Source organism: Pipistrellus kuhlii, unplaced genomic scaffold (assembly GCF_014108245.1).
Source record: "Pipistrellus kuhlii isolate mPipKuh1 unplaced genomic scaffold, mPipKuh1.p scaffold_m20_p_20, whole genome shotgun sequence".
Lineage (NCBI taxonomy): Eukaryota > Metazoa > Chordata > Mammalia > Chiroptera > Vespertilionidae > Pipistrellus > Pipistrellus kuhlii.
In genome coordinates this window covers 335,468-360,028 of record NW_023425516.1, presented here as the reverse complement: position 1 = coordinate 360,028, position 24,561 = coordinate 335,468, and the positions used below count along the sequence as shown (strand labels likewise).

Below are 24,561 nucleotides of genomic sequence, written 5' to 3'. Positions count from 1 at the left end.
TCTGATGTATTTCTTTGTTAATTCTAACATCTGTGTAGCTCTGGGTGGTTTTGATTGATTATTCTCATTATTGGCTACTCTTTGCTACCTGGCGATCTTTGCTTATATGCCAGACTTTGTGAATTTTACCTTATCTCAATATTTTTACATTCCTATTGGCTGCTTGATATTTTTAACCTATATAATAAAGAGGTAATATGCAAATGGACAATCATGCACTCAAAAGATGGCTGCCTATGACCAGGCCAGCAGAGGGGTTAGTGAGGAATGACCAAATGACTGAATTAAGCAGGCTGCGTAGGGCAATCAGGCCAGCAGGGGGTGGGGGGCAGTTAGGGGCGGCCAGGACAGCAGGGGGGGGGGTGCAATTGGGGAAGACCAGGCTGGAGGGGGGGGGGCAGTTGGGGGCGATTAGGCTGGTGGAAGGGGTGGAGTAAGGGGCAACTAGGCTGATGGGGGGGGGGGGGGGGGGGGGGAAGAGGCAGTGAGGGGCAACCAGGCAGGTGAGCAATTAGGAGCAAGTGGTCCAGGATTGTGAGAGGAATGTACGACTGCCGGTTTAGGCCCAATCACTGGGATCGGACCTAAACTGGCAATCAGACATCCCCCAAGGGGTCCCAGGTTGGAGATGGTGCAGACTGGGCTAAGGGGAACCCCCTCCCATGCATGAATTTTGTGCACCTGGCATCTAGTAGTACTATAAATCTTCTTAAGCATTGTTCTGGGATGCTGTTAGTTACCTGGAAATAGTTTAATTTGTTCAGGCCCTGCTTTTATGATTTATTAGGCAGGTCTGAAGTAATGTTCAGTCTAGGGTAATTATCTCCTACCACTGAAGCAGGACCTTTCTGAATTCCTTACCCAATGCCACATGAATCATAAGTTTTTCCCAGTCTAGCTGGAGAGAACAGGTACTTTTCCTTTTAATTCTTTCTCATTGTTCTTTCCTCAGTCTTAGCTCATTTCCTCGCATATAGCACTGACCCACACTGATGAATGCTCAGAGGGTACATAGTGCAGATCTCTCTTTGTGAACCTTCTTTTTTTGCATTCTGCCTTACTAACTCTAGCTGCCTCAGCTCCACCTCCTCACTGAGGGAATCTTTCTCCCTGTGCCACAACCTGGAAACTATCTTTAATTTTTGTTTCAAGATTATTTTTGACAAAAAATTGTGTACAGATGGTTTCCAACTTTATGGTGGTTCAACGTGATAATTTTTCAACTTCACAATGTGCAAAAGTGAAACACATTCAGTAGAAACCAGCTCTTCTCCAGCCTCATCAGAAGAGAAAGACAGCGATGATCCTGGTGCTGTCACCCCCCAGCACCCAGCAATGCCTCAGCCATCCTCTGGCCCAGCACATTTTCAACTACGTATATTCATGGCAAATACCCGTACAACCACTCTGTTTTTACTTTCAGTACAGTATTCAATTACATGAGATATTTAGTGCTTTATTATAAAACAGGCTTTGTGTTAGATGATTTTGCCTAACTGTAGGCTATTGTTTGAGTGTTCTGAGCACACTGAAGGTAGGCTAAGTAAGCTATGATGTTCAGCAGGTTTAGGTGTATTCAATTCATTTTTGATTTATAGTATTTTCAACTTACAATGGGTTTGTAAGGATGTAACGCCATCATAAGTCAAGGAGCATATGATTGTTTAAGGTATACAACATGATGTCTTTATATATGTATACAATATGAAATAATTACCACAATCAAATGAATTAACATATCTACTACCTCCCATAGTTGCCTTTTTTATTGTGGTCAGAACACTTAAGATCTACTTTCTTAGCAGATTTCAAGTATTTAATACATTATTATTAACTACTAGAGGCCCGGTGCACGAAATTTCTCAGCCCAGCCTGCACGCTCTCACAATCCGGGACCACTCAGGTAGGGTCCAGCTCGATCACAGCATGGCTCTGGTTCCCTGGGCCTGCAGGCTGGGGGCAGGGGGAGGGACCAACCAAGAGGCCAGTCCGATGGCAGCATGGATCCGTTCCCACAGCTCCTGGGCAGCCGGGACCCAGGACTGACTGCTGCCACGCTGGCCGGTACGCTAGCCTCATGTCCAGTCGTCCGTTTAGACGTTTTGGTTATGACAGACCCTGGCTCTTCATATGTTACAACAGTCACCGTGATGTACATCCAGTTATTGTTCTCTCCCTCTCCCTCTCTCAATGCTCTCCTGTAGGTCTGTCAAACTCTTTAGGAACTTACTACTAAGATGAGCTATTTTGTTTCTGAGTGGCTGGAAAGGTTAAAGAGAGATGGGTGTCAGCTTTAAGTATACAGGAAATCTAGCAAAGCTCAGCTAAAGATGGTAAACATAAGGACTCCTAAATCAAAGATTTGCTTTGGCTTTTAGAATCTAGCTTTACTTGATATCATTTTCCCCTCTGTACTAGGAGATGTGAAAGCCTGGTGGGAAATAAGCAGTCTACTTCACAAAATTTTTATACAGTATTTTATGATCTGCTTTTCTTTGGAGCTTTCTAGCTCAAAAATGGCACCATTTTGGATCCAGATGTTTTGGACATAAACCTTGGGACTGATTCTTGACTCTTCTCTTTCATACATTCCCCTCAGCAATCTCATCCTTCACCTACTGATATCTCACTCCTCCACTATCAGCCTAGTTAAGGCTATCATTGATTGTTGCCTGTACTAGGGCAACAGTCTCTCCCAGGTTTCCTCTTGACACAACAATCTATTTCTCATACACAACCCAGAACCACCTTTCTAAAACACAAACCAGCTGACGTCACCCACTGCATTCAACTGCCGAAGGCTGATTTCTCCAGCTGCACACGAACAGCCTCCTGGATGGACTGTATGCTAAAACAAGCCTCAACTCATTTAAAAGGTTTGGAATCATTGGAAGTGTGTCTCTGACCACAACGAAACTGAATTCGGTGGTTGAAATTCCTTTCAACATCAGAGAGAATTTTGAAATATCCTCAAATATTAGGAAAGTAATTTTAAAAATCATAGGTCAAAAGAAAAAAAAAATCACCAGAAAAGTTAGAAAACATCTTGACTTGAATGAAATTAAAATGTAACATTTATGGGATGCGGTTAAAACAGTGCTTAGAGGGAAATTTGCTGCTTTAAATACCTATGTTAAAAAAGAAGACAGGCAAATCTCGAGAGACAGAAAGTTAAAGATTAATGGTTACCTAGAGTGGAGGTGGGGGAGAATGACTGCTAATGGGTACAGATTTCTTTGGGGATGATGAAAATGTCCTAAAATGGATTGTGGTGATGTTTACACAACTTAGTAATATTCTGAAACCACTGAATGTACACTTGATATGGAAGAGCTTAGTAGGTACATTAGCCCTAGCCAGCTCAGCTCAGGGATAGAGCGTCAGCCTCCTGACTGAAGGGTCCCAGGTTCCATTCCAGCCAAGGGCACATGTCTGGGTTGCAGGCTCAATCCCCAGTGGGGGCTGTGCAGGAGGCAGCTGACTGGTGGTTCTCTGTTATCATTGATGTTTCTATCTATCTCTCCCCCTTTCCTCTCAGAAATTAATAAAGAAATATATATATTTAAAAAATAGTAGGTACATTATATCTCTATAAACCTGTGCTGCTGGGTTTTTTTGTTTGTTTTTTTAATACTTTAGGGGAGGAGGGATAAAAGAGATGAAACAAACTGTAAAAAACAAAAACAAACAGAATTACTTTTATCTAGAATATTTAAAGAACTGTTACTATTCCATAGAAGACAAACAACCCAAACAGACATTTCACCAAAAAAGAAAAATCACGTGGGCAATAAAATAAGAACATGAAAAGATACTTAACAGCTTTTCAGCATCCTAATCCCAGTTATTAGAGAAATGTAATTGAAGCCAGAGAAATCATTCCACACCTAGTATCAGAATGGTTACAAAAAGAGAGACAAAAACGTGTTTTTAAAACCTTGTACCTGCTATCTGAACTGTATTCTTTTTTAAAAAAATATATTTTATTGATTTTGTACAGAGATAGCAAGTTAGAAACATCGATGAGAGAGAGTCATCGATACTGGGGATGTGCCAGCAACCAAGGTACATGCCCTTGACCAGAATTGAACCCGGGACCCTTCGGTCCCCAAGCCGACGCTCTATCCACTGAGCCAAACCGGTTTCGGCTGAACTGTATTCTTAAAAATGAATGGTAAATTTCATTTTATGTATATTTTACCACAAAAAGAAAAACATCCTTACCAGTACTTTTAAAAAATATATTTTTATTGATTTCAGAGAGGAAGGGAGAGGGGAAGAGAGAGAGAAACATCACTGAGAGACAGAATCACCGAGGGCTGCCTCCTGCACGCCCAGCAACCGGAGAGGAGCCTGCAAGTAAGGTAGGTGCCTGTTACAGGAATGAACCCAGGGCCCTTCCGTCCACAGGCCAACGCCCTATCCATTGAGCCAAACCGGTCGGGGCTCCTTGCCAGTGCTTAATAATAAGGGGGAAAGTGGTGAACAAAGCACAAAAAAACAACGGAGAATTTTCCCACAAAAAGCCAGACTTTAGATGGCTTCACTGGTTGAGTTCTATCATATATTTAAGAAGAAATATAAGTTTATATAATCTGTTTCAGAAAACAACAGAGGAGAAAACACTTCCAAACTTATTCAACGAGGGCAGTTTAAATGTATAACTAAAGGCTTCACAATTGATTGTTTTGCAGAAAAGAATTGCTGAAGTATAAAAGACATAATGTACTGGGACCAAAACCTAACAGTGTCCAAACCAGACTTCGTTACCAAAGGAGTTGTGTAATCTTTATCAAGGCACCTCATCTTCTTGAGCTTCAGTTTCCTCATTTGTAAAATAAAGTTCACCAGAGAAATCTTTTCCACTGATATATAATAATTCTGTGGTGTATTTATAAGCATAAATTTTGTTTAAAATATGCACGATCCTAAATTGGTATCACCTGTCTGCAAAACAATACAGCACTTTTATTGTAAAAGCCAGTTTATACTCTCTGCTGAAGTGTTTTAAGTTTTGAATATTTAACTTGAATAATTCAACCAAAGCAAAAGAACATAAAAAGATGGTTACCTTTACAACCCACATGTCCAGCAAGAGTGGAATAAGACAGTACCACAAAGAAATACCAAATTACTAGTACTAAAATTAGTATGATGATGACTGTGGAAAATATATTTTTTAGGTGAAATAATCAGTATATAAAGGATTTCCCGAAACCAGTTTGGTTCAGTGGATAGAGCGGCAGCCTGCAGACTGAAAGGTCCCAGGTTCGATTCCGGGCAAGGGCATGTACCTTGGTTGTGGGCACATCCCCAGTAGGGGGTGTGCAAGAGGCAGCTGATCGATGTTTCTCTCTCATCGATGTTTCTAACTCTCTATCCCTCTCTGTAAAAAATCAATAAAAATATTTTTAAAAAGAATATAAATGATTTAAACTATAAAAATGTACCCAATATATAAATACAGGCCAAACAAAAGGTCACACATACTAATGAAAGTACAAATAATGCCATTTAGCTGTGACACTGATAAGATGCTGTAAGAACTTTACCCTTGTTTACATCCATCAGCCTTTGGTAAAACTGGCTTCATTATACGCATTTCACTTAAAGTCACAGAACTTACTAACATTAAATAAAGACTTGCTGTAGTACTAGGGTTGTAGGTCTAAAGATTTTTTTTTTTTAAATTACCGAGTGTTTGGAAATGCTGACATATACACAAGAGAAAAAATAAGAAACTTGTCCAAAGGACAGCAATACAAAAACATCAAGATTATGTGATAAGGTTCTCAGTTGCTCTGGCTTAACTATGCTTCCTAAGGCTCATTATAAACATAGGGTTCTCAATAGAAGTCTCAATGATTAAGACTTGATTCAGTTGATACTGGAATTACCAACAGTATTGTACCTGTTCTATGCAGTGTTAAGATAAAGCCTGTAATTTTGCTAAGTTCTATTAAAACCCAGATATAATATTTCAAAATTCTTATGCCTATTTCATTTATCACCATCACTCCTTTCAAGTTATCTATTTAAAATTTCTCATGTGACCTTTATTGTTAAGTGTGTCAGCCACAGAACTATTTGAATATATTAAAGTTCCTTTTAAGAAAGCACAGTGAAAAAAAGAAAAAGAAAAAAAGAAAAGAAAGCACAGTGAAGAGGAGGAGTAAGTGTCTAACTTCTATTCCTGCGGCTGCCTTCTAGAATAGCAATGTCAAGAGGACCCAGTCTCAGCATTCCCAAAGACAGCAGAGAAAACACTTGGTAAATATTAATGTACATAATTAGGCTGAACCATCAGTTATTTGTGTAGGTCAAAATAGTTGCCTGTAGGCAATTTCATGTGGTTCACCCTGTGTCAATGCTTCCATATTAAGAAAAACGTTGTTCCCTTTGAGCCTGTAGAATAACTGTCAAGGATTAACTCCTTAACCTTCTCAATAAGTATGTTTATGGGAGTCATATTTCAGAACCAGAATTAAAGCAACTCATGTTTCCATTAAAATTCCAAAGTCATATAAGCAAAACCAAGAAGTGTTTTAACAGCAGCCAAATTAAAGATGAAATATCAGAATTATCCTATTCTGACTCAATTCCTGCCAGCCATATTTCTCTTCACAGAGCAGTTAAGTTTTGGTGTTAATCTCACCTCCCATTGAGATTAGTCTCACTTTGAGAGCATCTTACCTGAAACTACCGTAGACTATCAGGAGAATTGAAATCAGAAATGTAGACACTTGACTGGAATCCACCAGGGAATAGGCCCTAGAAAAATAAGAGAAAAAACATTAAATCACATGGCAGCAAGTTCTCACAGAATTTGATCTACAAACCTAAGTTTTTATTTCATCTTTAAGGTAAAAAGGTATAAATTAGCATTAACATAATCACATAATTAAAATGAGATTGGCTTTGCTCCTGGGTCACCCAGGAGCCTGCAAGGCCTTGCTCCAGGACTGCCCGGGGGCCAGAGCGTTGCTCCTGTAGCTCCCTCCATCGCCCCTCTCCTCCTTATAGCAGGTGTCCTGCCCCTCCTGGCTGCTCTGTGCCTCATATGCAAATTAACCCGCCATCTTTGCTGGGTTAATTTGCATACTCGTTCCTGATTGGCTGTGGGCATAGTGGAGGTACGGTCAGTTTACATGTTTGTCTATTATTAGGTAAGATATTCACAGGATGTTGAATATTAATGTAAAAATTCCCTTTCTGTATGACATACAATAGATCTTATAACATCCACACCCAATTTAAAAATTACCATATTATCTACCTATTCTGTACCAATGATGAAAAGTTTCAGTGATTGAACTTTTATCAGTTAACACTTGAATTACCGATAGTATTTTACTGGTGATGAGATAAAGCCTGTATCTCTCTCCTAAAGTCAATTTCCATTTTTATAACTGCCTATTGGTTCTCTCCCTCTGGGAGTCCCGAGGGAAGTTCTTCAAAGTCAACAGGTCCAAAACTAAGTCATTCTTCTTTTTTCACACCTGGTCCCCTCAATCCCCTTAAGAAACGGTAACCTGATCCCCTCAGCTGTCAAAGCTAAAAATCTATTGCATTATTTTTTCTTTTTTTTTAAATCCTCACCTGAGGATATTTTTCCATTGATTTTTAGAAACAATGGAAGAGAAAGGGAAAGCTGAAGAGAAATAGCGATGTGAGAGAAACACATTGATTGGTTGACTCCTCCACCGCCCTGACCAGGGAGAAGCCTACAACCGAAGTAGGTGCCCTAGACTAGATTTGAACCTGGGACCTTTCGGTCCATAGGCCTATGCTCTGTCCACTGAGCCAAACCAGCTAGGGCAGTTTGCTGCACCGTTGACACCCCTGATCTTACCTCCCACATGTAATGACAGTTGGAGTCCTGCAATTCCACACCCCCAACTCCCCTATTTTTCTCAATCCTAATGCCAATTCCTTAGCTTGACTCTCATGGCTTGACTCTCAGAAATCTTGTTTGTAAGTCTGTCTCCAGGATTCACCCTCCACACTACCCATTCTTGTTTTGTTAGGCCTTTCCCCTAAATAAATTTCTGTTCCTTTTTTCATTTAAGCAAATATTTAATGATGCCTCTGTGCCAAACAGGCACTCGGTTAGCCACTGGGGATAGAGTAACAGTAAGATTGTCTTGGTTCCTCCCTGAATGTCTTTTCTAAAGGAATAAAAAATAAATGCCATGCTAAGGGATTTAAAAACCACAAGTTTCCATGAGTATATTCACTCAAAGCAGGTGAATATCCTTACGGAAAGGCTGTAAGAGGGAGAAAGACAGGTGCAGGGTCCTATGAGAAAGTGGAAGTGGAACTGGGGAGGGGGTGCTTTCCTGAGGGAAGGAGATGCATGAGACACATAAATAGGACCTGGTGATTGGTAACGGGACCAGGAAGGACTCCCAGGTTTCTGCTGAGCCGCTGGACGATGGCTTGTACCATTTAGCAAAAAAGGCAACATAGGAGGAGCAGGTTAAAAATTAGATTTTAGATGGGTTGGGATGGTTGGATATCTGGGTTGGATAGCAGCTCTAAGCTATAAAATATATATTGGGAGCTCATCACCTTCTATGTGGCAATTAAAGCCATGGTGAGGGTAAGACTGCCTAGCAGGGGTGAGAAGAAAATCCAAGAAAAAACCCTAAGAAACCTCCAAAACCTAAGACCAGGCAGAAGAAGGAGACGCAAAGAAACCAGAGAGAAACAGAAAGAGGAAGAAAGCTCAGGACAGCAAGGTGGTGAGTGTTTCACAGAGACAGCAGGAGGGACGGTGTCTGAATTTAAACCCTCGTTTCCCCCTGACTCAGATGGAACTCGTTACTTAACCTAAGGCCCAGCGTCATCTGTACCACGGGGATAACGTCACCTGTTTTAAAGAGCTGTTAAAGAATTAAATGAGTTATTGGCATAGAGAGCTGAACACTATGCACTCAGCTTCCACTGTTTGGAGTAGGAAGGAGGTCACCTGTGTTGGAAGACTGAGAGGTCAAGTAAGATGAAAACTGCAGTGTCCACTGGATTTATTTAATGTGTATGTCACTGGTGACCTTAGCAAAAATAGTCTTAGTGATCTGATGAGGGTCAGACTGGATTACCTTTAGATAATCACTTTTAAAAAAAAGTGTTTATTGATTTCAGAGAAGAAGGGAGAGTGAGAGAGAGAGAAACATCAATGATGAGAGAGTCATCAATTGGCTGCCTCCTGCACGCCCCCTACTGAGGCTTGAGCCCAAATCCCGGGCATGTGCCCTGACTGGGAATCAAACCATGACCTCCTGCTTCATGGACTGACACTCAACCATTGAGCCACACTGGCCAGACAGTAATCACTTTTATTAGTTTCTTAGAGCCTTCTCACCATATCTTATATAAACGGCAAAGTATTAAATACATAGCTCTGGCCCTGGCGGGTGTGGCTCAGTTAGTTGAGCATTGTCTCATGCACCAGAAGGTTGCCAGTTCAATTCCTGGTCAGGACACATGCTTAGGTTGTGGGTTCAGTCCCCAGTTGGAGCGCATATTTCTCCTTTCCTCTCTCTCTAAAAAAATCAATAAAAAAATATTTAAATATTAAGCTCTGTACTCCTTCACCCCTGTCTTTTACAGTTTAGCCTGGAGACCTTCCTGTATCAATATGTGGAGAACTTTCTCTTCTTTTTCTTTATACATCCCATAATATTCAATTGTATGGATATACCACATTGCTTTTCTTTTCAAACAAATCCCTTTTAAACGGACACTGTGGTATCCAAACATTTCTTTACAAACAATTCTTTAATAGAGAGTTGAGTTTACCTGCACTGCACACACAATGAAATGACACACCTGAGTAGAATAAAGCTCCCCAAACTGAGCTCTGGGTTGAAAAGGAAATGCACTTTGACAGATGCTGCCCATCTGCCCTCTAGAGCAGTTAAAGCACTTTGCACTCTCACCAGTAACGGATAAGAGTTCTTTCTCTTTCTCTTTCTCTCTCTTCCTTTCTTTCTTCATTGTCTTCTCAACAGTGAGCATTGTCTAACTTTTGAATTTTTACCAACATGACAGATGGAAATTGGCATCTCAATAAGGTTTTCATTTGAATTAATTTTCTGATGTAATTAAAAATTAATTTAAGATTCAGCAGCGTTTCTTATGATTAAGGGCTAGTAGGCAGTTTGAAAATCAATTAACATTTTTTACAGACTCCAGAGCTACAGAAATATATGCAGCTTCCCCCCCCCCCTGAGGAACTTTTGCTGGTATTTTACTTGAATGACTGGCTTTTTTATACCCTTTGTATTCTGAAGCATTTGTCACTGCCCTCCCAAACCCAGTGTCTTCAGGTCTATTGCTTAGGCAACATCTCTCAAATCACGGAGACCCTGAACACTCGTCGCTTAAGACTGCTGAAAGCCTGAGCTGAATTTCTGTGAAACCAGTCAGTCCCGTGCTGTGTTCTAGCTCTGGTCTGTGCTGACCAGCTTGCAGTCACTGACTGTCTTCAGTCTGTCTTCCAAGGTGCGGGCTGACGGTGCGCAGGACATCTTACGAAGAGGCTGATTAGGTGGCCAGGGCAGGCCTCCGTAGCCGTGCGGTAAGCGTGGCACCCACTGCAGAGCTAAACACATGGCTTCCGGAAAAGCACTCTCATGTTTAATGGCTTCTTCTAGACTAAACAGTTTTTGGTTTTGTTTTCTTTTTCAAATAAATCTACACAAGAAAATCTGATTAAAACGGATTCCTAATGTAAACTGTGCCAAGTATCATATAATTAGAAGTTACAACTTATTTCATGGTATTATTTAAAATTTCATATGTTTTCAATTCTAACTACCCTTACAGAAGTTTTACAAAAAGCTTTTTTTTAAATAAAAAGTTATTTCTTAGAAAATACAAAACATGAATTAAAATTAATTTTGACTTTAAAATACTATCAATTTTCCTTTTTAAAAATTCCAAAAATTATTCATGTTCATTGTAAAAAAAATTCAAACACCAGTAAATATACAAAGCAGAGAAGTACAAGGGCCTCCCTCCTCTCTGACGCCCAGTCCCTGGTTGTAGACAGTTTACCACTGGTATGTGCAACCTTCCATACTGTGTGTACAGAATGCATGCACACTACAAAAACACAGTACACCTGTTCTTCTGTAACTTGCTCTTTTTTAAGCTCAATATGTATCAGGAGCTAATCTTTTCTACTGCCTTACCTTACTGGCCTTTTGCTATAAAATGAAGACATGAAAAACTTAACAATATAAAATGCACTTTTTTTTTAATAAAGAGAAATATTCTAGGTTCAATGAACACAACTTTTAACCACATGAACATTGTCTAGTAATTCTCAATTCTGTATTAATAATTGCCTATTACCAATGTCTCTCACTTTGTCATCTAACTTACCCTTCTGCATTAGGAGGGTAGACAGTTGTCCCTAACCTCAAAAGAACAAATGGATGCCTTTGTCCATGCCTCTCTTTTTAGTCAACTTAAGACCTGGGCCCTACCCAGTGTGGCTCAGTGGATAGAGTGTTGGCCCTCGGACTGAAGGGCCCCGGGTTCGGTTCTGGTCAAGGGCATGTACCTAGATTGTAGACTCGATCCCAGGCCCTGGTCAGGGCACATGCAGGAGGCAACCAATCGATGGGCCTCTCTCACACCAATGTCCCTCTCTCTGCCTCTCCCCTTCCCTTCCACTCTCTAAGAATCAGTGGGAAATATCCTCAGGTGAGGATTAACAACAACAGAAGACTTAGTGAAGACAGGAACATTTCTAGTGCCCTTTTGCTAAAGACAAACATGGCCTCCCACAGGTAAAGGTACGGTGCAGATCATGGCACTGAACATTCAAACCTCCTGTGAACGTATCATCAGCATCTTGTACTTTGGCAGATGGACCCTAACAACCCCTTTTAGCTACAGGGACTAGAAAAACACTGGTCTTGTATATAATACTATTCTTCGAATGTGTACAAAAGTCATTTTTGGAAAATAACATCTGCTTAACAATGTGAACGTATTAGCACATTTGCTATTAACATCAAACAGGTTAGAATATTTTGCTATCTTAAAACAACTTTATAATAGTTTTTTCTATTAGTTTTTCTTTGGGAAAAATTTACCAGGGAACTTTCTGTCACTTAAAATTCTCAAAAATTAGGGATTTCTTGGCACAGATACATTAGATTTTATGAATCACTTAGGTTGATTTCATTAGAAGTTGCCTGTGTCAAGTTAAAAGAGAATGTGTACATTTTACTGTCAAGTCTTTAAAATGCCCTGGAGACAGAATTATATATATATTTCTTACATCGGGCCTCTAGTCAGCTTATAATAAACTAGAGGCCTCACGCACAAAATGCATGCACAGGGAGGGTCCCTAGGCCTGTCCAGCCATCATGGCCGATCTGGGCCTTCTGGCTGCCAGCATATGTGTGTGTGTGTGTGTGTGTGTGTTTGCTATGCAAAGTGTCTCCTCAGGAGTTCAATAGAGAGACTGAGTTTGATCACTCGCTATGACATGCGCTGACCACCAGGGAGCGATGCAGAACAAAGGAAGGCCCCGGGCTGGCAGCCAGAAGGCCCAGATCGGCCATGATGGCTGGACCTGTGCATGAGGCCTCTAGTTTATTATAAGCTGACTAGAGGCCCGATGTAAGAAATTCTTGACTGCCTGGATCCCTCCCTCACAGGCATGGGCGGCTGCAGCCCGGGAGGATATCTGCAAGGTCTAATTAGCATAGTGTTTTATTATTATAGATGATAAGCCTAGGATGTATTAGAAACATAAGTCCTCCTCACAGTAGCTGTCTTAGAAATCTGCTAGGTCATATTGTATATTTAATCAATAGAAAGAGATAATTACAAAAAGAGCAAAAGTAAAGTTTGCAGAACATGAATTACAGAGCTATGCAGTCCAAGATGGCAGCCACTAGCCCCATGTGCTTATTTAAATTAAACCAAATTAAAAATTCAGTTCCTCAGTTACCCTAGTTGAATTTCAAGTGTTCAATTGCTGGTGGCTACTGCATTAGGTGGTCACAAAAAGAACACTCCCATCACTGCAGAAAGTTCTAGTGACTGCACACTGACACACCCTGTACACAGTAGACCCTTGAACAACACAGGTTTGCTCTGTGCATGTCCACATATACACCGGTATTTTTCAGTAAATACCCAGATCACCATCTGTATCCATGGGTTGCAAATCTGTGGATTCAACCAGCCACAGATCAAAAACAGTACGTTTTAATCATGGTTGGAAACCCACTATCTATTGTATGGTATGTATGCATTGCTCTATGCTGTTTTATATAAGGGACGTGAGCATCTGTGGATTTTGGTATCTCTAGGTGGTCCTGGAACCAATCCCCTGTGGATACTGATGAACTAAAGTCACGTGCTAATTCTCCACTGCGGGTGTGACAGGGTGGGGTAGGGTATCAGCCCCCTCAACCTTGTGTTGTTCACAGCCAACTGGAGATATCGATTCCCATGGTGCATTTCAAAAACCGGAGTGCTGGACTTTTATTGTTGGCCAACAGCAATAACATCTAACAATTCACTGAGCATTTATGCATTTTTACAACCCTTCTATGAGGTTAAAGTACCACATATCCACAATTCCTTATCCAAAAATATACCTTTGAGAATAGATGTTTCAGAATTTTTTCTAATTTTACAAAAAATAAAAAATAAATAAAAAATACCCCTATCGTGGCCTGGAGTGGTACTTTTAATGAAATAATAATATTTCTGTAGTGAAACATATGAATAGTCCCACTAAGGAAAATAAAGATTATAAACAGCCTCATATCAGTTTATGTCACATTTGCTTCCAAATGAATGACAGAAATACTGAGTTTGCAGAGCTGGGGGTTGTGGATTGTGTGATTATCACCATTTGGAGATGAGGAGCGAGGGACAGTTGTGAACAAGGAAAGCCTTACTCCAAATGACTTCATCATCTGCCCCAAACCGCTTGGCAAATAGAGTCAGGAGGCTCTGATTCTCATCTTTTCTTTTCAATATTTTCTATTCATTTTTAGAGAGAAAGAGCTTCGAAGAGAGAAGGGGGAAGAGGGAAACGAGCCTGAAACCCGGGCTTGTGCCCTGACCAGGAATTGAATCCACAACCTTTCAATGCACTAGTTGATACCCAACCAACTGAGCCACACCAGCCAGGGCTTTGGTCCTGTCTTTGATTATTACTACAATGAGCCAGTTACCTTCCCGGGCCAAGTCTTGCTATCTTTCTGGTCTCTAGCAAATGCTCCGTTGGCCTAGATGAACATGGGCGCCCAACTACCTTTTATCTTCAAGATTCTAGGTTTTTACATAGTGTTTTTCTTCCAAAAATAAAGATATTGCCAGGAACATCCTTTCACAGATAACTGTCTTTCATTTGGCTGAATACTGGCATATCATTAGCACTGACAAAGACGGCACTGTTCCCAGGCTACTGGAAACAGTAATTAATTTTCTTCTTTTAATCACCTAATATTTACAGACTTAAACGTGATTTATGTGAAACCTACATTATACCAGCAGAGACAGATAAAGCTAGGCCATTATATGGTTAGAGTCTCTGGTTGGTTTAATCAACCCCAGGAAAATTTCCTCTTGGGTTACTTTTTTTTAAATGTGGCCAGTCTTGGGGTCCAACCCATGAGCTCTTTTTCTCTGCCAAATATTGTAGATTGGTTTGTCCTATATTTGTTTATACCCTTGGTCTCCTGAAGTAGGCTCACTTTTTAACTACTCCACAAGCCCATAAAAACAAGCATTTTAAAAATGTCTAAAGGTTTTCACTGCTAACGACGAAGGTAAGGAAGAGGTCCTTGCCTCTCCCTCTCTCTTCTTCTTCTTGCCCAGACAAAAAATTCAAGAGTCATCAGTGCTTCAGAAGCGAACAGAGACCCTAGCATTTTACTCCAGGAATTAGGTCTGGGCTCAGGGTAACACTTGGATAAGGTCAGGAGGAAGGGAAGGTATTCCCACCAAAGAAGGGTGCATAGTCTGGCCAATTTTAGAAAATCAAAGCCCAGCGATCTTATCGGGTCTAGTAATAATTAATGTCGTTTTTAAACATTCGTTTAAAATCTTGCTTGGCGTTGACTTGTATTGACATAACCTTCAAACACGTGGTATCTACAGAACGTGTGAAGTGCAATTAACAAGTTTTGCTTGAAAAAGTTTGTGTTTGGTTTGGTTTTTGTTGCAAAACTAGGGCTAAGAAGATGGCGGATGAAGAGCATATTCGGTACTGCATGCTTTACGAGTTCCAATTAGGAAGAAAAGCAAGTGAGGCTGCAAAAAACATCTGTAGTGCTCTTGGTCAAGATGCAGTTAGCGCCAGAAAATGCCAGCGTTGGTTTGAGAAATTTCGCGAGGGAAATTTTTCGTTAGATGACAAGAGTGGTCGAGGCCGTGTGTCCAATTTTGATCAAGAAGCTCTTCAAGCTCTTTTGGTGCAAAATCCTCAAATTACCCAACAAGAGCTTGCGACAACTTTAAATTGTTCACAAAAAACAATTTCCAATCAATTGCGTGCACTTGGCAAAGTCCAAAAGTTTGGAAAATGGGTTCCTCATGAGTTGACCGACAACAACCGTAATCAAAGAGTCACAATTTGCAGTTCGCTCCTCTCTCGTCAAAACCGTTTGCCGTTTTTAGAGCAAATTGTTACCGGAGATGAAGAATGGGTGCTGTATGTTAATTTGAAAAGGTGGCCTCAATGGTTGGACAAAAATGAGGCTCCGCAGCCCACGCCAAAACCTGACTTGCATGCGAAAAAAGTGATGTTGTGTGTTTGGTGGAATTTTAAAGGAATTCTTCATTATGAACTTTTACCATCTACCCAAACCATTACAAGTGCAGTGTATAGTGCCCAATTGGAAAGGTTAGCCCAAGCTTTAAGAGAAAAAGAACCCGCGCTGATTAATCGGAAGGGTGTAATTCTTCACCACAATAACGCACGACCGCATACTGCAAGAATCACTGCTGAAAAACTGCACCAGTTGGAATGGGAAGTTCTCCCTCAACCTGCATATTCTCCTGATATTGCCCCTTCCGATTACCATTTGTTTCATTTTTTGCAAAACTTTCTTCTTGGAAAAAAATTTAATAATGAAGAATGCCTCAAAAATGCATTGACCGAAATTTTTGCATCAAAATCACAAGAATTTTACAACAGAGGGATTAACATGCTTCCTGAGCGTTGGGCACAAGTAGTAGAAAACAACGGCAACTATATTGTTGATTAAATTTTGTTGTATTGTTTAAATAAATTCGATTTAAAAAAGTATTAGAAAACGACATTATTACTAGACCTAATATTTACTACACAGCCTCTCCCTCCCTACACAAAGCATCAATAGCAATGTGTCTTCTCGCAGGCTCTCCTAATGAGGGGTTGGTTTCAGAGACTCTAAATGCACATTAAAAACAGGAACGACACTACACTCTGAAATAAAGGAATTCTTACTGAAATGAAAGAAGAAACTAAATACATGCATTTGAGACATGCCAAAATCAGGTTAGCCAAATGCACTAAAACAGACGTGAACACTTTGCTAAGTGATGTATTAGTACAGGTCAGCTGTTCAGTTGGAAAGTTTTATGTGATCATTACAAAAACCACTAAGTCTTTACATGCCCCCAACCCTTAACAGAACAGACACAAAGAGCTAGCAGAAAGTTCTCACATACATAAGATTATATTCTACACCGAAGACTTTTAGGACCATGCTGGATTTTAGTGACTGCTCTAAAACTAAATATCTATTTCTAGCTGCTGTACCAGCAAGTGCTTATAACACACATCCTGCTAAAAAGCATGCCAAACCGAGACACAGAGAGTACTGTTCTGTAACGTTCTATGTGTCAGCCTTCAAGCTATACAATGAAAGCATTCTTGTCCACCCCACAAACCAAGCAACTACTATTCCACCTCTGCACAGGCACTGCCCTGGACCAACACTTGGCAAACTGTTTGGTCTTGAGACCATTTACACCCTTAAAATAGAAGACCCCTAAGGCTTTTGTTCTTTTGGGTTAGAGGTATGATATTTATCACATCCTATACAGTATAATACAATAAAAGGCTAATATGCAAATTGACTGAACGGCAGAACGACCATTTGCTATGACACGCACTGACCACCAGGGGACAGATGCTCAATGCAGGAGCTGCCCCATGGTGGTCAGTGCGCTCCCACAGGAAGCCCTGAGCTGAGTTCACGGCTAGCAACAGCTGCAGCGCTCCCGCCTCTGGGATATCCCCCGAGGGCTCCCGGACTGAGAGAGGGCACAGGCCAGGCTGAGGGGGAGCCCCCCCCCCCCCCAGTGCACAAATTTCGTGCGCTGGGTCTCTAGTTTGAAATAAAAGTATTTATTCACGAATTCATTTGAATATAATAAACCATTGCCTGTGAACATAAAAAACACTTTTAAAGGAAAGTAACTATTTTCCAAATGAATAACAGAAATACTCTGAGATGGGGAGTGTTCCTTTACATTTCTGCAAACATCCCTAACATCTGTCTTAAATAGAAGATAGCCTGATTCTCACATCTGCTTCTGCATCCAATCTGTTGCTATATGTTGTTTTGGTTGAACTCTGGCTGGGATAGGGGTGGGGAATCAGCCTTACACAAATGGGCAGTTGGAAAAGGGAGGGGCAGTTTAGTTACCTTTTCAGATAACTGAGGATATTCTTTGTTTTTTGTTATATCTATCTATCTATCTATCTATCTATCTATCTATCTATCTATTTTTTTAATTGATTTTCCACAGAGAGGAAGGGAGAGGTATAGAGAGCTAGAAACGTTGATGAGAGAGAAACATCGACCAGCTGCCTCCTGCACACCCCCTACTGGGAATGTGCCCACAACTAATGTACATGCCCTTGACTGGAATCAAACCTGGGACCTTTCAGTCTGCAGGCAGATGCTCTATCCACTGAGCCAAACCGGTTTCGGCAGGATATTCTTTGATACTTCACTAAAATTCAACAAGTGGTTAATTTCTTAAAGGTTAATTGTAATATGGAATCTGAAAGCATATCAATGATTTTAAAAAACGATATTACATTTAAATTCAATACACTGTGCTGTACTTGGAATAGGTCTTTTACCTATGGATGATTTTGTGAACTCATACACTGGTCAACTGGAAGATACTGGTACACATTTTTATCTAAAATATGTGCTAATATTATAATGTCCATAATATTTCTCTTCCATAGATTAAGGGGAAAAAACGAATGTGTAAGCTTAAAAATGGAATAAGTTATCAAGTAAAATTTTAACAAAAAACTAAATTTCATCTTTATGTGCAAGACACAAAAAGTGAATGAGACAGTCACTAAACTTACAATCTAAGTAAGAAAGACACATCATACAAGGTGGCAGAACGTACTGTCTCAACAGAGAAGTGAAGTGCTATGGAAGTGCTATGTGCTGCTGCATACCAGGATGAGCAATGTGTGGCTTGCTGGATTCCAATGAACACAGCCGAGCTCATGCATTCAGGCACTGTCTCTGGCTGCCGCAGCGCTGCAATGGCAGAGCTGAGCAGCTGTCAGAGACCACATGACTCACAAAGGCCAAATACGTACTCTCTGGCCCTGCAGAAAGGGTGTGTATCCCAGTGGGTGATGCACACACCTGGTGGAAGGCACATCTATTCTTTCACAAAGTTGATTTATGAGCTGAGCCCACCTGGCCAGGGAGACACCATTTCTTATTTTGCACAAAAGTGTGTGTGCGTGTGTGTATGTAGACTAGCAATAGTCATGAACATCTCTGAATCACACCATGAAGATGAAGTAGATTTCCAGTATCAAAATATTTTTGGATCAGAAAGGAAGAATCATCATTCTTCATATCCCTCCATTAATACCAAATGCTTTACAGAAAGAACATATATGAGATGCACCATATATTAATATTTTACGTTTGACTTCCATCAGAGATACTAAATCTGATTGATGATTGAGCAAATTCCTATGAAAGGAAGGTATTAGTCTCCAAGGCAGCCGGTTTGGCTCAGTGGACAGAGTGTTGGCCTGTGGACTGAAAGGTCCCCGGTTTGATTCCGGTCAGGGGCATGTACCTTGGTTGCGGTACATCCCCAGTTGGGGGTGTGCAGGAGGCAGCTGATTGATATTTCTCTCTCATCGATGTTTCTAACTCTCTCTCTCTCCCTTCCTCTCTGTAAAAAAATCAATAAAAATATATATATATTTTAAAGGTGATAAGGAGTCACTGTGTTTTCAGACACATTTATTGCCTAGGCCCTAGGGTAGACGAAAGAATTAAAAGGAGCTTTGGTAAAACAGAAAGGAAACACCACACTTAAGGCTTCTATGGCAATATGCTTCAATTCTTTCCTATGAATTACTCTCGTACATAAGACCTCATATTACAATTTTAAAAGCATGTGCATTGCCTGGCTGGTGTTGCTCCATGGTTGAGGGTAGACCTATGAACCAGGTGGTCACGGTGTGACTCCAGGTCAGGACACATGTCCGGGTTACAGGTTCCATACTGTGTGTGTGTGTGTGTGTGTGTGTGTGTGTAGGAGGCAGCCGATCAATGATTCTCTCTCATAATTGATGTTTCTCTCTCTCCTCCCTGCCCCTTCCTCTTTGAAATCAATTTAAAAAAAAAACAAAACTTTTTAAAATGGGACTTCGCCCTGGCCAGTGTTGCTCAGTGTTTAGAATGTCAGCCTTCGCACTGAAGGGCCTTAGGTTTGATTCCTGGTTAAGGACCTGTACCTGGGTTGCAGGTTTGATCTTCTATCCTAGTCAGGAGGCAAACAAATGATGTCTCTCTCTCACATCGATGTTCTCCCTCCCTACCTCCCTCTCCCTCTCCCTCTCCCTCCTTCCCTCTCTTTCTCTCTCTCCTCTCTTCCCCTCCCCCTCCCTGCCACTCTCTAATAAAACAACGGGGGCAGGGGGGATTCTCGGATAAGCATTAATAAAACAAAACAAATTTCAGTGAGTAGGACAAGTGCACAAGTGCTGACCTGGCCATCGAGCCTGATAACAGTGGCGGGCACCTGACAGGGCACAGAAACCCCGGTTCAGGTCCCTCACGTTCGCAGCAGAGCAGCTGGAAGTCCCATTCCCGGGCAGAACCCTATGGACACAGGCCACCTCCACACAGCCCAATGTTCACCTAAGCAACAAGCCCGAGACCAGCCATCAGCCACATCCAGATGCCCACTGTCCTAAATGAACCGAGACGCTCTACTGACTGGACTTTAAAACCCTGTCCCACCTCCCCTTCTTCAAATCTCACCTCCCAGCACCAAGACTCTATGCTGGACTGACTTTATTCTTTAACAGTAAAGAAATGTCTTCAGTCTTTGATTTCATTTTTCCTGATCAGCTGGAACATTGGAAACTGGAGTTATTACAAGGAGAGCTTAGCGCTGAGGGCAAAAGGTCATCTGGGGACGCAACAAAGAAGAGTTAAATGCTGAGTACATACGCTGAGAAAACTGGGACAGTATGATACTAAGAAATTTGCCCCAAGTTATTACACACAGAAAATGCCAGAACAGAATGTGAACATAGTGTAGCTCCAAAAAGCCTGACTAACCATTAGACCGCATTCCCTCTCAATATAAGCAGAAGAGTATGAGGACTGAGAGTAGGCCATTTGGCCAGGGAAATTATAGGTGATTTCTAGAGCAGTTTCAGTAGAATGGTGGGTAGAGAGAAAGTGGAAGTAGAGTTCCCATCATTGCCTGAGGAAGTCTAGCACTAGAAGACAGAAATGAAACAGAACAGTAATGAGGAAAACAAACAGGGTGACTTTGTTTCCATTTTTTAAAGTGAGGGAAGACCTATGCCACTTGAAATACAAGAAAAATAGAAGTTCTTAGAACAGTGGTCGGCAAACTCATTAGTCAACAGCCAAATATCAACAGTACGATTGAAATTTCTTTTGAGAGCCAACTTTTTTTAACTTACACTTCTTCTGCCACTTCTTCAAAATAGACTCACCCAGGCCGTGGTATTTTGTGGAAGAGCCACACTCAAGGGGCCAAAGAGTCGCATGTGGCTGGCGAGCCACAGTTTGCCGACCATGGTCTTACAAGGTTAAGGATAACCAGAGGAGAAAAGTGATTATGTGGGCACAATTTTAGAGAAAACAAAAAGGGGAAGAGACCAGAAAGGTCAGATAAAAAATAATGGGCTGGGAGAAACCAAAATGGCGACATAGGTAAACACCTAAACTTGCTGCCTCACACAACCACTTCAAAATTACAACTAAAAGACAAAATGGACATCATCCAGAACCATAAAATAGCTGGCTGAGTGGAGATTCTACAACTAGAAGGGAAGAGAAAAGCACACTGAGACTCAGAGGAGGTGCGGAAGTGTGCAAGTACAGAAGCGTGCACTTGGAAAGAGCTGGCAACAGAGAATGCGGATGGTCTTTTTCAATCGGGAGGGAGACACAAGCTCCCGACTGCTCTGAATTCCAGTTCCAGGCGAGACTCTGGGGACCCAGACTGATTGGCGGAGGGGGAGACTGGGCTGTCTGGCATTGGGCCAGAACATGAGGGTGGCTTTTCCTCAGAGGTGCTTACAGCAATTACCATGGGCACTGAGACCCAGGGACCTCTGGGCAGGGCTAAAGGTCAGCCATTGATGTTTGCTCTGCCCTATGGATTTCCTGAGACACCACCCCACCCCAGCTGTGCGCAGAGGTTTTTGCATAAGAATGGCCTGGTCCTTTGAATTCTAAAATTACCTAACAAACTGCAGCTGGGTCAAGGAGCCCAGAACTTTCAAAAGAAGACACAAAGCTCCACAGCAGCTTGCACTGCTTCACAATTGGGCCTCATCTGGGCATCTCCAAACCTCAAACAGAGAGGAATCTGCATCTTTCTCTCTAGCTCCTGCTGGGTGGCCTTAGGCAAAACTAAGTTTTGCACCTCATTGGAGATCCAAGAGCCAGTGGACCCAGCGGTTAGAGTGGGACCATCCAGATTATAACTGCTCAGATCCAGAGGCAGACTCGGTGAGCACCAAAGCCCCACTGAAGCAAGTGTTGCCCCATTAGGGTGTCTCCAGCACAGAAGTTCTCCCATCACAGTCACAACTGATCCTCACAGTCAATTGGCCTGGAGGTCAATTCCCCCTAATGATACCAACAACATTCAAGGCTTAACTACAACAAGACTGTGCACACAGCCCACAAAGGAGTGCACCAACAGTGTCCACCTCAGGTAACTGAGGAGGTTGAGCCACGGGGCCCTATAGGACACCTAGCACACAAAACTTCTATCAACACAGGGAAGCAGCCAAAATGCGAGACAAAGAAACAGGACACAAATGACAGAAATGGAGAAAAGCAAACTACTGGATATAGAGTTCAAAACCACGGTTATAAGGTTTTTCAGGAATTTTCTAGAAACTGCCAATAAATGTAGTGAGTCCTTTGAGGATATGAAAAAGGACCAACCAGAAATTAAACAAAAGGACAAACTAGAAATAATATACAGAGATCCAACAGCAGACCAGAGGATCGCAAGAATCAAGCCAAAGACTTGAAACATGAAGAAGCAAAAAACACCTAACCAGAAAGAAAAAAGAAAAAAGAATCCAAAACTATGAAGATAGTGTAAGAAGCCTCTAGGACAACTTCAAGCATACCAACATCAGAATTATGGGGATGTCAGAAGAAGAGAGCGAGCAAGATATTGAAAACCAGTTTGAAGAAATAATGACAGAAAACTTCCCCCACCTGGTGAAAAAAAAAAGACTTACAAGGCCAGGAAGCACAGAGAACCCCAAACAAAAAGAATCCAAAGAGGATCACACCATAACACATCATAATTAAAATGCCAAGAACAAAAGACAAAGAAACAGTTACCTACAAGGGAATACCCATTGGAATGTCAGCTGATTTCTCAACAGAAACTATGCAGGCCAGAAGGGAGAGGCAAGAAATATTCAAAGTGATGAATAGCAAGAACCTTCAACCAAGATTACTCTACCTGGCAAAACTGTCATTCAGAACTGAAGGTCAGATAAAAAACTTCACAGATAAGAAAAGGCTAACGGAGCCGAAACTGGTTTGGCTCAGTGTATAGAGCATTGGCCTGCAGACTGAAAGGTCCCAGGTTTGATTCCGGTCAAGGGCATGTACCTTGGTTGCGGGCACATCCCCGGTAGGGGGTGTGCAAGAGGCAGCTGGTCGATGATTCTCTCTCATCGATGTTTCTAACACTCTATTTCTCTAATTCTCCTTTCTTCTCTGTAAAAAAATCAATAAAAAAAAAAAAAAATATATATATATATATATATATTTTTTTTTTTTAATTTTTAAATACATTTTATTGATTTTACATAGGAATTGAGACAGACAGAGAGTTAGAAATGTTGATGGGAGAGAAACATCGACCAGCTGCCTCCTGCACACCCCCTACCAGGGATGTGCCCGCAACCAAGGTACATGCCCTTGCCCGGAATCAAACCCGGGACCTTTCAGTCGGCAGGCTGACACTCTATCCACTGAGCCAAACCAGTCCCGGCTAAAATATATTTTTTTTAAAAAAGAAAAAGAAAAAGGAGTTCATCACCGCCAAACCAGTATTATATGACATGCTGAAGGGTATTCTGTAAAGAAGTAGAAGAAAAAGATAAAGAGAAAAAATATGAACAAATACATACTTATCAACAAGTGAATCTAAAAATCAAGTGAATAAAAAATCTGATGAACAGAATAAACCGGTGAATATAATAGAATCAGGGGCAAAGAAAGGGAGTAGACTGACAATTCTCAGAGGGGGAAAGGAGTGTGGGGAATGTGGGAAGAGATTGGGACAAAATGGTAAACCTATGGATGAGGACACTGGGGGGTGTAAGGGCAGAGGGTGGGGTGGGAACCAGGTGGAAGGGAACTATTGGGGGGGGGGGGGGAGAACAAAGAGATAACCAGAAGAAAACCAGAGGAGCTGTAAAAACCTAAGGTACAGAGACAGAGTGCAGGCATGGGTAGAGGACTAAGCTGGAGAGGAGGGGGCGGCTGAGTGCCTGGCTGGCATTCCCTAGCGGGAAGGAGATAAAAGCTCCGGACTGTGCTGAGCCCCAGTTCCGACTGCACTGAACCCCAGTTCTGGGTGAGACTTTGGGGACCCAGGCTCATACAGAGGGAATCTAAGCTGTAAGGTGGAAACTCAGGGGAGTGGCGAAAGGCAGAGTCCCGGAGGTGCGCACGTTGCGTGCAGAGGATGGACTGTTTACTGTGCTGCTGGATTGCCCCAGCGGGAAGAAGACAAAAGCTCTGGACTGTGCTGAGCCCCAGTTCCGACTGCACTGAACCCCAGTTCTAGGCCAGACCCGGGGGACCCAGGCTCATTCGGAGGGAATCTTGGCGGTGAGGTGGAATCTCAGGAGAGCGGCAAAAGGCAGAGTCCCAGAGGCGCTCACGTTGAGCGCAGAGGATGGACTGTTGACTGTCCCGCTGGATTGCCCTAGCAGGAAGGAGACTAAAACTCCAGACTGCACTGAACCCCACTTCCAACTGCACTGAATCCCAGTTC

The 24,561-nt window shown here is 41.8% G+C and overlaps 1 protein-coding gene and 1 long non-coding RNA gene across 6 annotated transcripts in view; both read right to left on the bottom strand.

Annotated features, from left to right (window-relative positions):
* Positions 1-24,561, bottom strand: part of SPPL3 (signal peptide peptidase like 3) — a 95,981-nt gene that overhangs the window by 30,875 nt on the left and 40,545 nt on the right. For 2 of the 5 annotated variants that reach the window (XM_045585373.1, XM_036449448.2), the window contains exon 2: positions 6,694-6,771. In XM_045585373.1, coding sequence (XP_045441329.1) covers positions 6,694-6,771 — 78 coding nt within the window. Of the gene's footprint in view, positions 1-4,801; positions 4,948-6,693; positions 6,778-9,941; positions 9,972-24,561 lie in introns of those variants that run through there. The other 3 variants (XM_045585374.1, XM_036449450.2, XM_045585372.1) reach the window with 3 other exon arrangements.
* Positions 7,621-9,935, bottom strand: LOC123652824. Its single transcript, XR_006742325.1, has 2 exons — positions 9,802-9,935; positions 7,621-9,053 (listed from the first exon to the last, which is right to left on the bottom strand). It is a non-coding gene; the product is annotated as an uncharacterized LOC123652824 (long non-coding RNA).